The sequence below is a fragment of the Miscanthus floridulus genome, chromosome 2, assembly GCF_019320115.1.
Source record: "Miscanthus floridulus cultivar M001 chromosome 2, ASM1932011v1, whole genome shotgun sequence".
Classification (NCBI taxonomy): Eukaryota; Viridiplantae; Streptophyta; class Magnoliopsida; order Poales; family Poaceae; genus Miscanthus; species Miscanthus floridulus.
The window spans coordinates 152163235-152176469 of NC_089581.1; the positions used below are offsets into that span (position 1 = coordinate 152163235).

The following is a 13235-nucleotide window of genomic DNA, read 5'->3' on the forward strand; positions in this document are numbered from 1 at the left end:
GAAAGACCAGTCATGTACTTTATTTTTTTTATTACAACGTATTAACATTTTCTAGTTATATGAAAAATAAAACTAGAGAGCGGAGTCACATGCCGAAAGCAAGACCAGAGATCGGAAAGGCTCGAAGTTCCGAAATCCGAACACATGAAAGAGTGATTCCCAAAAATTTTTACGCAGTACCCGTCACATCGAATCTTGCGTATGGAGTACTAAATGTAGACGAAAAAAAAACTAATTACACAGTTAGATGAGAAATTACAAGACGAAATTTTCGAACCTAATTAGTCCATAATTAGACACTAATTGCTAAATACAAACGAAAATACTACAGTAAACAAAACCTAAAAATTTTTGGATCTAAACGCGCCCATAGTCTCGCATCTGCCCTTTGGCCCTTTCCCCAACTACTCATGGGCCCACCGAGTAAATCCAGAGCTGGCCCACATGTGATACCAGATCAGCAACACGTTACACGCCGTCCCTTTCAGTCCATCAACCGTTTTGCTCTCTCCCCCGGTTCGGATCCAAGCAACCAAACCAATCCGAACTGAGACCAGGTCCCGCACCACGCGGCTCGCCGCCGATGGCGAGCGCCGACGCCGACGAAGCGCCGCTGCTCTCTGAGGAACCCCTCTGTCCAGGATCCTGCAGCCGTGAGCTCGAGCTGCGGGAGTTCCGCGACCGCTACGTGATCCGCTCGCTCGATGGCGCCGCCGCCTTCGCCGTCGCTCGCTCCTGCGGCTCCATCCGCCCTCTCTGCCCAGGTCAAGCCGTGTAGTGAAGCGAAGGGTTGTGGCGTGCTTCCGGATTTGTGTTGTTTTGATTGATGTTATGGCTCGTCAATCGGCGCGGTGTTCTGGACGTGTAGTTTACCTTCGCTCTTTTCGCGGGCAGAGGAAGCCGCAGCTGGGACTGGGAGCGACTGCAAGGTTTCCAGAATATACGGGGTGGTCGGCATCATAAGATTGCTTGCCGGTGAGTCACCTTCACCTAATTTCACGAATTACGAACTACTTCATATCCTTTTTTTTTTGTATTTTGCTTTTTTGCCTACAATAGTGTTCTGCTCTGCTGTAATATCATCAAATGTCTCTTTTGGGACGCATTAAGTGCCATTTGATCCTACTTACTAACCGCGAGCTTGTTTAGACTGTTTACACTAGCTAGACAGGTAATCAGTATAATAACTAATAAGGTAAGATTACAAGGTAAAACTGTAAGAGTTGATGGGCTCAAACCAAGACTGGTGGGCTCAAACCAATGAAAGAGTTGATGGGCAGGTCCTGAGAGGTTTGAATTTGGTCATTATCTTGGGGGCTTGGGCTATCTGGATGGCATTTTCCCCTTCCTGTCTAGATGTGTCTCTTGCTATATAAGAGATGAGATTTTGGAGTTTGGCTGGGGCTCGAGTGTTTCTTTTCTCCTCGCCATTGTGCTCTCGAGTTGTCTTCTTCTTAATATAATGATACTCAGCTTTCCTGCGTGTTCAAGAAAAAATAATGAGCCAAATGATCAGCAGTCCATTGATTTAGCGACACCAACCAAACAAAAAAAAAACCACAGAGATGGTGCAAGGTCAGATAAAAATTGTCCATGTAACCATTTCTCACACCAAAGTAATGTCTTGCTGCCATCACCTAAATAGCAGTGACCGAGATGGAGAACATTGTCTGCCATCACATATGGACTTCCATTTGTTATACATTTCACATTTCAGTGTGTTCCAAATTAGGACTTGGTTACTGTGTGATCTGTGAACTACTCTGTGTGTGTTGCTGACTTGCTAAGTTGCTGTCTTTGCAGCTAGACGGACATTAAACTCTATTGATAAATGATAATGTGGTTTTAGTCGATTTTGCACCTGCTGCAGAGTGCCATGCCAACACATTTAATGGTCAACTGAACATGTACTTTCTTCAGTCAAGGAATAGAAAATCTTAAAAGTGTGCTTCACTGCTATGCAACCAAAAATACTAGGAGGCAAAACTGAGTGATGATTTTGGCCCCTGGATGTGTTTTTGGTTAGTTTTTCATTTCACTGTGAGATTCCTTCACTGTGTAGAGAGTACTTGTGTTAATGGTTAACAAAGAATCTGATTCCGCTAGTATAAGTAGTTGTGATGTGCTGATGTGTAAGGTATAGTTGCGATTTCAAGGAAAGTTCCATTAAAGTCATAGTGCTCTTGCACTTAGGATTCCATTTTTGGCAATAAAGTGGTAGCATATTCTAAGCCAGAAATTTGCCATAGTATGAACTGTTGTGCTATCCTTGTCATATTCTCGCAGCTATGTCCATTTATAATTTATTACGGAATTTTATTTGAATGTGGTTTTATAAGTTGCATGTGAAGCAGAGTGCCATAGCAGCAGAAGCTGGAAACAAGCCGTGATCAACTAAAATGGAAATGTCCAACAAAAAACCATGACCATTTCTGTGGATTAACTGTACTCTCTGGCGTATAGTATAAAAGGGTTGTGTAATAAAATAATCCCACTAGTTCTAGAATTTGACGTCCTTGCGCTGCTCAGAACCATGAAATAATCAAACTTGTATCTTGTGTCTTAATTATGTTTTTCCCCACTGTAGAACTGCTAATTTATCTGTCATATGGAATTTAAGTTTAAATTTTATGGTATGGGGCTCTCACTCTGCAAATCTTTGTTTTCATCAGGAAGCTATGTACTCGTTATCACTTCTCGGAAAGATGCTGGCTCTTATCAGGGCTTTCCTGTGTACCATGTGAACTCAATGAAATTCTTATGCTGCAACGAGGCTATAAAGCACTTAACTCCACAGGAAGTATGTGAACATTATCACATAGTGTGCAATTTCATCCACATTGCTTGATCACAACTAAACACTGATTGCATTCATCTGGTCCTTGGTTGCTGCATTTATGTTTTCTACCTCTATCTGCTTGCAGAGAAGGGATGAGGCATACTTCATGTCTCTCCTGAGAATTGCAGAAACTACTTGTGGATTGTATTATTCATACGACAGGGATTTGACACTAAAGTAAGTGCTTTGTCATGCATGTACCCAAATAAGGCAACCGAAAAACATAGACTTTTCAGAAAAGGCCAACAACCTTTATGTAGTGATTGTGCACATCCCTAAGATATATTTTTTTTCTCGAACAACGCAGAACCGCGTGTCATTTCATTAAGTAGAGAAAAAAGAACCAAAGGAGAGGCAGAGCCAACTCCCCTAGGCCACCTAGTACAAGGCTAACAGCACCACACGCTAAAAAGAAACACACAACCAAAAAACCCATCAGGAGCCTAAGCAGCCGATGGCAACAACCTACAAAGGAGCTGATGTAAAGCCTTAGCACCACAGATTACACTCCTCATGAACTACAAGCAGAACCTTTTGAAAGCAAGGACTACCGCCCTCAAAGACACAGTGGTTCCTATGTTTCCAAATCTCCCAAGCAACTAAGATTATTAGCGAATTAAGCCCTTTCTTTATCTCCTTAGGAACTGCCTTGATTGTCTTGCTCCACCAGCTACTGAAACGAGAGTCCTCTGGTTCGGTGCAAGAGGAAGCAACCCCAGCACAGAAAAAATAGCTGTCCAAACTGCCTTGCAAACACACAAGCAATCAGGATATGTTGTATTGTTTCATCACCCTGATCACACAAGGGACAAACTGCAGGGTGTCTTGCAAGTTGATCAGCAGTCCAGCAACGTCCTTGATCCCCAACCAGATGAAGAATTCCCAATGGAAAACGCCATATAGGCTAATTTGCTAGAGTAAGAGCCCGATTGTGTGTCTCCAATGGTGCTGATCAGGAATGTCTTGTTGAAGGGTAATATTATCAACCATGTCCCAAAGTTGCACGTATTCCAACAAGACCTCAACTGTCAAAGCCCCCTTGATGTCAGCCACCCAACTTCTGTTATGTAAAGCTTGTGCCACCTAAGATATTTTTTACATGGCATTCTCTATATCATAAAGTTACTAGGATTGGGGCCTCATGTTAAAAAAAAACTCGACCTGTGGGGGGTAAGAAAGCCCCCAGGCATTTTTTATTAAGAGCAAGACATTTTCATGCAGGTCGAGAAAACCCCCGAACCCCTGCCCCACCCATACACAGTGGTACCGTAGCCCATGTGAGAACGACCGCGACCTTGGGCCATACCTTAGACCTGCTTTGGCGTGGGACAGACGGGGGGATTTTTCTAACCCCAGTCTGAAATTCGCTCCCATGAGGAGTCGAACCCATTAGAGAGTTACATACGCGCTTGTTTCATCAAAGAACACAACCTGACATCCTGACCTGACATCTAAAGAAACCTGCTACCTGGTTACCACCAACTGGGCTAGCCCCTGGGTGCCAGCAATGCACCAAAGCTGAGCCTCCTCAAGGATATTTCTTGCCACAAGCTGTATGTTAGGAAGAACTCCATTTAACACACAATTGTTACGATGTTTCCAAAGCATCCAAGCACCGAGGGTAATCAGTGATTCAAGCCACAGTTGAAGTCCTCAGGGAAGAAAGCAATGATTTGTATCCAGCATTCAAAGAATCTCTTGAGTCTTGTCGCTTGGGAAGGGCGAGAAATCTGGTAATCTGTAGTGGTGAAACAGAAGGAACCACACCGTTCTACAAACAAAACACATCCAGAAACGATATGATGGAGATCTCGTCTTCCTGTACGCAAAAAGGACAGTGCTCCAGATGAGGTAAACCCCTTCGGGCCAATCTCTCCATAGTCCAACATCTCTCATGTGCCACCAACCAGAGAAAAAAAATGGCACTTCTCTGGTGCCCCGATCTTCCAAATTAGATCTCCAGGCTCAAAGGACATTGATCCAACAAACAATGTTCTGTAGGCTGATTTGACTGTATACTATCCCGACTTAGTAAACCACCAAGGATGACTGTCTGATGTACCAAGCTGAAGCTCTACCTCCGCAACTAAATCCCAAACCTCCAGGTAATCAGTAAGAGCCGAAACAGTCAGAGCACCCTGAATGTCCTGGATCCAGAGATTCTGATCTAAAGCCTCCCGTATCGTTCATCTCCTTGCCTGCGTTTGTAACTAATCGATTGCTTGTTAGTTCCGTTGTTCCTTGCAGATGTGTAGTAGGTTCTCGAAGTATGGATCTATTGAGCACTTTTTAATAGCTTCTAGTTGTTTGACCGTTATCATGTACCAAATACCTCTTTGGTGCATTTCTTTTTCTTTTGTTATACTGGATTGTATCTGACTGACGAGAGGGAAATAATGTGATGATGTAGTGCTCTTCAATAGCGATAAAGTTATAAACACCATGATTATGTAGCTTGCAGAGGGCATCCAAGTTGACTGCAGGGAGGATACATAAACCACTATGGAAACAGGTTCGTGATGATTTGTCATTTGATATGTCCCACGGTACTCAAATCTTTGTGGCTTTGTTAGTGTTTTTTTTTTGGTCTATTGACAGTTAGGTATGCACTTTTAGGCTCCAAAAACTTTCAAAACAAAACAAACATTTTCCTTGCAGTTATGCACAAATTTGACTCTTTTTTCCCAGATATGGGATCATGACATTCCCCCTGTTGATTATACAATTAAGGAATCACTGTGCCTACCATTTTTTCTTCTTTCTTTTTTGGTCAGGCTGATCCACGTTTTGTTTGGAACAAAAATTTGTTAGAGGAGCTTATTGAAGCTAAGGTAAACATTTATGAAGGATTTGACTTATGTATTTTATCTATTCGTATCCTTGCTTTTGTTTTAATTTTTCTGGATAATTTTCTGCAGCTTGATGAGTTCATCATCCCACTGATACAAGGAAATATCCAAAAAAATTATATAGTTCCATGTCACTGTTTTTTTTGTATCTTTATTGCTTAGTGGTGTATATAGTATATACTTGCTTTGCATGCATAGTGTGGGCTCTATACCTTGCTATCATCTATCCAGATTAGAAGGATATATTTCGAAAAGTTGCAATGCATTCCCATTGCTTTCTATAACTGGAGGACAAACATGGTCAGTAAGCTGGTGTCCTTAACTTCTGTACGTTTTCAGTCAGTGCAATTTACCTTGAAGGATAGACCAGTCAGGATAACATTGTTCTCAAGGAGATGCAACAGGCGTTTAGGTTGCACTTTCTTTTCTTTTTCTTTTTTTTCCTTTTTGTTGACACTTCTTGAACATGAGTGACTTATAGAACACAATGATACTTCTAAATTGTAATGCGCTCATTGCAGGGACAAGAATGTGGAGAAGGGGTGCGAATCTTGAAGGCGCCACAGCAAATTTTGTAGAAACAGAACAGTTGGTGGAGTATGAAGGTCTCACATCCTCATTTATACAGGTGGCTTCATCATGACATAATAAATGAAATTTCTTGGTGCTGGTTGCTGGATGATGTTCACAATACATGGCTTTTTTAACCAATGCTATGTCATAATAATGCATGCAAAACAATGAAAATGGCATTAAAATCCATCATGTAAATGGCCATAGCTATTTGAACTAATTAACAATGAAATGTGGTCATTTTCATAAAAAGAAAGAAAGAAATGTGGTCATAAGCTTTTCTTAATTGTTATGGCCATGAAAAGAACATTCCTCTCCCCTTAATCAGTATGACATAATAGTTTTCCAATTTATGTTCAAATGGTATGGCCTCTAGAAATCTCCATGGATGTCAATTGTTCATCAGGTTTGACTATGATGATTAGCCTTTGTTTCTTTGACATTATGCATGACATGTAACACATATGATGGATACACATTTAATTGTCCATGAATGTTTTAGAATGTCGTTTACTCGTGTCCCATTTTCAACGCTTTATTCATTCCCTTGTTACTTTGTTAGGTTCGAGGCTCAATTCCACTTCTCTGGGAGCAAATAGTGGATTTAAGCTACAAACCACGGCTTAGCATTATTGAACATGAAGAAACTGTAAGAATTTGTTATATTTTACATTTGTAGTGGCCCCATACTTAATATAGCCTGATGACTTCTCTTAAACTGATTCCATACAGCCTAAGGTTGTTCAACGCCACTTCCATGATCTTTCACAACGATATGGCGAGACAATTGTTATTGACTTGACTGGTAAAGTAAGTTTTATATACATTGATGTAACATACTTTTTTTTATTAAGCAAATGGGTTGTTACACGCAAATTTGGTGATTTTCTTTCTTTTTTGATAAAGGTGAAGGGGGATTTGACAAAACTTGGAGGGAGAGGCTTAATCCCTTAATTCTTTCTTGCCTCTAATAGTTCTAACTCCCTTTATATCTATATAGGTAGGATACCATGACTTGATTCCTAACCCTAAGGAACCTATTGGAATACTCTGGACTCTACATAATCTAATTCTGCTAAACATAATGGGCAAGTAACCACGCTCTAGGAGGGTGGGCCACTGCTACAGAACCCTTGCACTGTTCACGTAGTCTGCGTGGCCTAAATGGGCCAGCTGTTGGGCTTACCTCTCCATGACCGTGACATGGGTATTATGGGTTTTACAAAGCAAAGCATTATTTACATAGTGCCAACTTTGCAGTTTGTTCGAGGAGAAGAACTTAGTTTACAGTTTTGGACTAATGCTATGGCATTCAACTCTTTGTTTGCTTGATTTCAGGCAAGATTAGTAAAATGACAATAGAAAGAAAAGGCAATATGCTTGAAGCAGGATCATGCCTTCATGGAAAAAACACATATGTTATATATTTGATCCTTTTTCTATGCCGAAAAAATTACGGCAGACCAGTTCCTTTAATTGCCAAATATAGGGAAGTCTTGTAGTCCTTAGTGCACTTAAGCTTGAGGTTTAGTCACTCTCCTACCGTGTAGCTGGTAGTTGGTATACTAACTTGGACACCCATAAATAGTTCTTTTTTTTCTCAAACTAGGCAGGAGAGTTGCATTCTCATTTCATTAAGAGGAGAAAAAAAACAAGAGAGAGGCTGAACCATCTCCCCCAAACAGTTGTTCTTTTTGTCCATCAAGAGAGAATGGTTCATCTAATCTGTTGTTACTTGCAGCGAGGTGATGAAGGAGATTTGAGCAATGCATTTGCTGCTGAAATGGACAGAATTCCTGGTGTCAGGTTATTATGTTTCTTGGAAATGCTTACTTCTATTAGTTTCTGATCTTACAAGTAATCAAATGATTAAACATTTACATAAAATTTATTAGTTATATGCTGGATGTGGTCCTTCCGCCTTACAGGTATATACATTTTGATTTCCATCATGTTTGTGGTGGAGGTAACTTTGACAATTTGCAAGCTCTCTACAATCAAATTGAGGAAGCTATTCATAAGCAAGGGTAATTTTTAAATATCTAACATTTCATGCTTACTTTTTTTCCTAAGCACACTGCTTTAAGATTTATTCATAACTAAAGGTTTAACTGTGGCAAGTAATTTGCTTTTGCTTCTTTTCTGGGCCAGCTGAGCAGATATTTTCTTATGAACACTAAAGGGGAGATTTTGTTGGAGCAAAGTGGTGTAGTTAGATCCAATTGCATTGACTGCCTGGACCGTACAAATGTGACACAGGTTTGCACGTCATCTTATTCTGTGATTCAATTTGATAAGTTATGTACTAATTTTCAAAATGAATTTAATAAGGTACATCTTGATAGCAGTTTTCACACATCTGTTATAGAACCCCCCCCCCCCCCCCCCCCCCCCCCCCCCCCCCCCCACCCCCCCAGTTGCATTAATTTTCCAGGCCTCGTCTGTCAGTGGGCCATGTCATCTCAAATAACAGATTGTATATCAGTTAGTGCCCCCCACGCCACCCAACAACCACCACCACCTGCGCGGCCCCACCTACACAGCAGCTGTTTGTTGAGTCCCCAAGCACAAAAGGTGATCGGAGCTCGCTAATATATACTTCTATCCTGACAATCCTCTGTCATTGGAAAACCTATCCTAATTTATTTTGTTAACTTACATGTTACTAGTTAAAACTTGGTATTATGCACTTGTCTTTACATAACTAGTTCTTCCTAATGAGCATCTGTACATGAAAGTACCTTGCTAAACATGGTAACAAGAGAATGATGTAACCTGTGCTCAATAGTCCCACAGTTCTACGCAGAGCATGCAACTGGATGCAATGCTAATGGTTAAAAGAACAGAATAGAAGGGCCGTGAAACTAAAACTGGTGTTTTTAAAAAGTATTAGTGAACTATGGGTTTTAATGGTTTTATCATTACATTAACTCCTTCGGAACATCCTTTCTGCTCCTTTACAGAATTTCCTTGCAAGAAAATCATTGGATTCTCAATTGCAGCGGATGGGGGCATTATTGTCATCTGAAAGCATTTCTCTCTCTGATAACATTAATGATATATTCAAAAAATGTAAGTTATCTTGTATGGTGAAATGTTTATTGCCAATAATTAGACTGTTATCTAAATGTCTTTTGGTCATGAATTCATGCCTGGCAGTATGGGTTGAGCACGGTGATGAGCTGAGCCTGGAGTACGCTGGTTCTTATGCTTTGAAAGGGGATCTAGTGAGGTACTCTACCATTTACTGCCTCAATAATTCGTGAATAAACTGTGCTGTGTAAGTGTTACTTGGCTAACTTAAATGGGAACTATTGAGGTAACACAGATATGGAAGGCAGACATTACCTGGACTAATTAAAGATGGAATGAGTGCTCTTTCAAGATATTATTTGAATAATTTTCATGACGGAGTGCGGCAAGTAAGTTCTTATGTTGTGCTCAGATATTTGCTCTAGCCCTATCAGCGATTGCTCCTCGTAGGCCTTTTTCTTGTACAATATTCACTTCAGTTGTCGGAGCACTTAGCTAAACTTCACATGATGTAGCAAGAGTGCATCGCATCATTTCTCTTTTCAATGTTTAAGGAGGTACCATGAGAGCACTTAGCTAAACTTCACATGATATAGCATTCTCTTTTCAATGTTTAAGGAGGTACCATGAGATATATTGATTCAGATGCAACTTTACAGCCATGTAATGATACTACTATATTCTTTCCCTGTGCTTCTTGCTAGATTATCCCTGTCTACACCCTTGTGTTGATCACACAGTTTATACTCGATGAACTTATGCTTATCATGTGCCTCTTTCATTATTTGTCTTCAGGATGCTCTTGACCTTATTAGCGGTTATTATACAGTCAGCCAAGGCAGCTCCTCTCCTTTTCATAATGGTGGATTTGAATCTTCTTCGGTAATTAACTAATATTTTGCCTGTCTTAGTAGTGGGCCTTTTCATTTATCTGATGGGAATTGCTACCCTTGTATGGTTAAACAGCATCCTCTAAAAAAAGTTAAATAACTCTGCTGTTCGTCTCACCTTTTGTGGCTGTTGTGAAAACATACTGCAGTATCTGCCTGTGGCTTCAGCAATCATAGTTGGTGGGATTACCGCAACAACTTTCACTCTCAGTCAAGGTCTGCCTGCCTTGCTTGTCTCCAGAGTTCTGAACTTTTGATAGAGCCTGCTTACATGAGTTGTGCTCATATTCTCTTTGAAAAAACTAAATTGCACAAATCGCAAAATTTTATATCCATTGTCTCGTCTCATCTGCAGTTGGACGGAACGCACAACACTTGATCTCCTCCATTATCTGTGCGGGCTTAACAGTCGGAGTAGTAGCCATGGTCAAAGCCAATGGAAAACAGTTTTGCTCTAGGCCCCGTCTGTGTGGTCCCTCCCCTTTCATATTGCCCTTTGTTAGAAATTAAAGGTAAAAGGATTAGAATGTTGCTTTACTCATTGCAAGAGTAGGTTAAATAAGGAGGCAGGATGGCCTGCCGGTCCTGTAATCTGAAGCTGCTAATTTGTAAGCCTAGTTTTGACTACAGTCTATTTGTTATACTTGATATGTATCCATGAATAGAAAATTGCTCCTCCAAAGTCCAAGTTTGTAATAAATCCGAGAGACCACATATTTTGTGACTGGGTGGTGGGTGGTAGCGGGGCTCTTGCATAATTGCATGACACACAGAAAAGACACCTTCGCCCCTGTCTGCTACAGTGAAGGTGAGGCATCACAAAGATGCTGTTCTTATCAGGCACAGATGTTTGCCAAGTAAAATGCCACGCTACAGTCGGGTTTGCTCGTTTGGATTTTGCTGGCTAGGATTTACAACTACGGAGCACATGGAGATGGAGGGTAAAAGTGTGAAACTAGGCAATGCCAGTTTTATGGTTCAGGTAGCTCGTGTTGCTGTGGAGCTGTGCTGCATGAAGTTTTATGGAATCCGGCAAAAGGCAGATTTCGTTTCTGGTGAAAATTCGTGTAGAATTCATGCAGCAAAACGGGGTTTAGATTGTTTTGATAAGTAATAATGTCTGAATATGCACAACGTTAAGAAATGAGTACATTGTACTGGACTAGTGGACTGACATTATTTACAAGAACTAGAACATCAGGCGCCCTTCGGGCGCCCTGCCACAATTTGAAGAACAAAAGCTAGTCTATGCTTTATAGACATGGCTCCATAATTAGATATGGTAAAGCTAAGATGTCAGTCACATACATTAATATATAGTAATTGCCATCATCCCAATAGTCAGTGCCTAAGATCAATGAAGCAACGATATGGTTTGTATGTCCACTGTAGCTCTCATGGTTCTGTTCAGCCATACGTTACACGCCCTTCATTACTTTAATGGTTCTATTGAACTATACATTACATAACTATTCATTACAATATACGATCGGGAATTCACAACAATCGAACACTTGAGCTGGTAGCTTAGAACGGCAAACTACACAGTTGGTAGCCAGAGAGTCGATCATCGTAGTGGCAAGTTCACTTGGTGCTGAACATCAGAAGTAGATCAGCAGTTGAGCAAACACATGAACAGCTAGGGGCAACCAATAGAAGCAAAAGGGATGTGACATTCCTCTTTAGGTGATTAGATATCATGGACAGGTCTGTAAATGGAAAAGGGCATAAGGTATGATGTGCATAGATTATGACAGGGCAATAAAGTTATGGACTATTGGCACATCTGGATCATAACTCTAAACAGTTAATCTGTCATTTATTTGCTGTCGCCTTTTTTGGTGATTAGGTATTTTCTCAAAAGCATTACTTACTAAGTAAATAAATATTTCATGATCCTGTACCTACATGATCTGCTTACACATCTTGGTAGCAAAGGAAAATAAGTAAATTTTTCAATGTGAAGTGAACAGCAAAACTAAAGAAAATTAAAATCAGAAAATGATTAATATACTAATAAGCTTTGCCTTGCAGATTTGATTACATCTTAACATTAGCACACTGGTAAATAGTCATATTGCAATCTGCAGGTATAGTGCTATAGGTGCTCTACCAACACAAACTACATTTGTCTACTTATTAGGGGATCAGAACTACAGATTAAATTGTTTTTTCAACATAATCCAAACAAAAGAACATCTATAGTCGTGTTATTAACTTATTGCTGAAGTAAACATGCCTATGAGAAGTATCTGTGTAGTTATGAAACCTATGCCTATGAGAACACTGTTTATGGACGATGGTCTGGATTGCGGATAAGTTTCCATAAAGTAGGAGGACATTTCTGAAAAAGAGACAGAGCCAAGCGTCAGCACGCAGATGAACCACGGAGTCCCGAATTCTCTGGTGCGAGCGGAACCCAGTGGCTTTTAATCAGCCTGATTGTTTTGTATGGTTGACAATATTTTTACTGTCTTATCTCAATATCGTTTGTGTTCTATAAAAAGTGCAATTCTAGTCTTTGTCCTATAATAAATACACTTCTAGCATTCACAAATTATCGTAGTTACAGGACCACCTGGCTCTAGTAGACTTTACTACTTTCTCTATTCACAAAAGTGCAATTATTACATGTATGAACAACTTTTGTTAGGGGCCTATATATGTAATTTTCTAGTAACATTGATCTCAACGATAAATCCTACAAACACATTTATTTTAGGACAGAGGGAGAACGATAAAACAGTGAGCGAACCTTTTAGCTTGCAATTCTGAAAACAAACTAGCAACTTTTTCATCCTAGTTTCAGCCTGCAATTTTTCCGGGGCGTATTTAAGACTTAAGAGGGAAAGTTTAGCGTTCAATTTCGCTGTTTGATTCGTGGCCTATAATTTATTTCAAACAAGAAGGAGCTGGAGTTGCACTGCCCAAAAATAAGAGCACCAACCCTTAGTGGCAAGCCACATTTCAAGGTGTCTAAATGTGGTTAGCAGCAAACTAACTGCCCCCAATCTCTTTCATCTGTTTGCTTGCTATCCTGCATTACGAACT

The 13235-nt window shown here is 40.3% G+C and overlaps 1 protein-coding gene across 2 annotated transcripts; it reads left to right on the forward strand.

Moving 5' to 3' along the window:
- Positions 1-470: 470 nt before the first annotated feature.
- Positions 471-10898, forward strand: LOC136533092 (phosphoinositide phosphatase SAC8-like). 2 transcript variants are annotated; one of them, XM_066525664.1, is made up of 20 exons: positions 471-764; positions 895-975; positions 2673-2800; positions 2925-3016; positions 5294-5351; positions 5614-5670; positions 5758-5791; positions 6020-6100; positions 6210-6316; positions 6824-6910; positions 6994-7071; positions 8003-8067; positions 8190-8288; positions 8421-8520; positions 9225-9333; positions 9421-9493; positions 9590-9683; positions 10090-10176; positions 10334-10400; positions 10540-10898. In XM_066525664.1, the coding sequence occupies exons 1-20, from the start codon at positions 584-586 to the stop codon at positions 10692-10694; spliced, it is 1833 nt and encodes a 610-aa protein (XP_066381761.1). In that variant the 5' UTR covers positions 471-583; the 3' UTR covers positions 10695-10898. The 2 variants fall into 2 exon arrangements, with proteins under 2 accessions (XP_066381761.1, XP_066381764.1); XM_066525667.1 differs by lacking the exon at positions 5758-5791 and having other exon boundaries at positions 6028-6100.
- Positions 10899-13235: the final 2337 nt, after the last annotated feature.

Excerpts from the sequence above, each read along its gene's own strand:
- LOC136533092 (XM_066525664.1), top strand. The coding sequence starts at position 584 with ATGGCGAGCGCCGACGCCGACGAAGCGCCGCTGCTCTCTGAGGAACCC. Across the intron at positions 2,801-2,924 it reads AGCACTTAACTCCACAGGAA|AGAAGGGATGAGGCATACTT; the intron begins GTATGTGAACAT and ends ATCTGCTTGCAG. Across the intron at positions 9,334-9,420 it reads TAATGATATATTCAAAAAAT|TATGGGTTGAGCACGGTGAT; the intron begins GTAAGTTATCTT and ends CATGCCTGGCAG.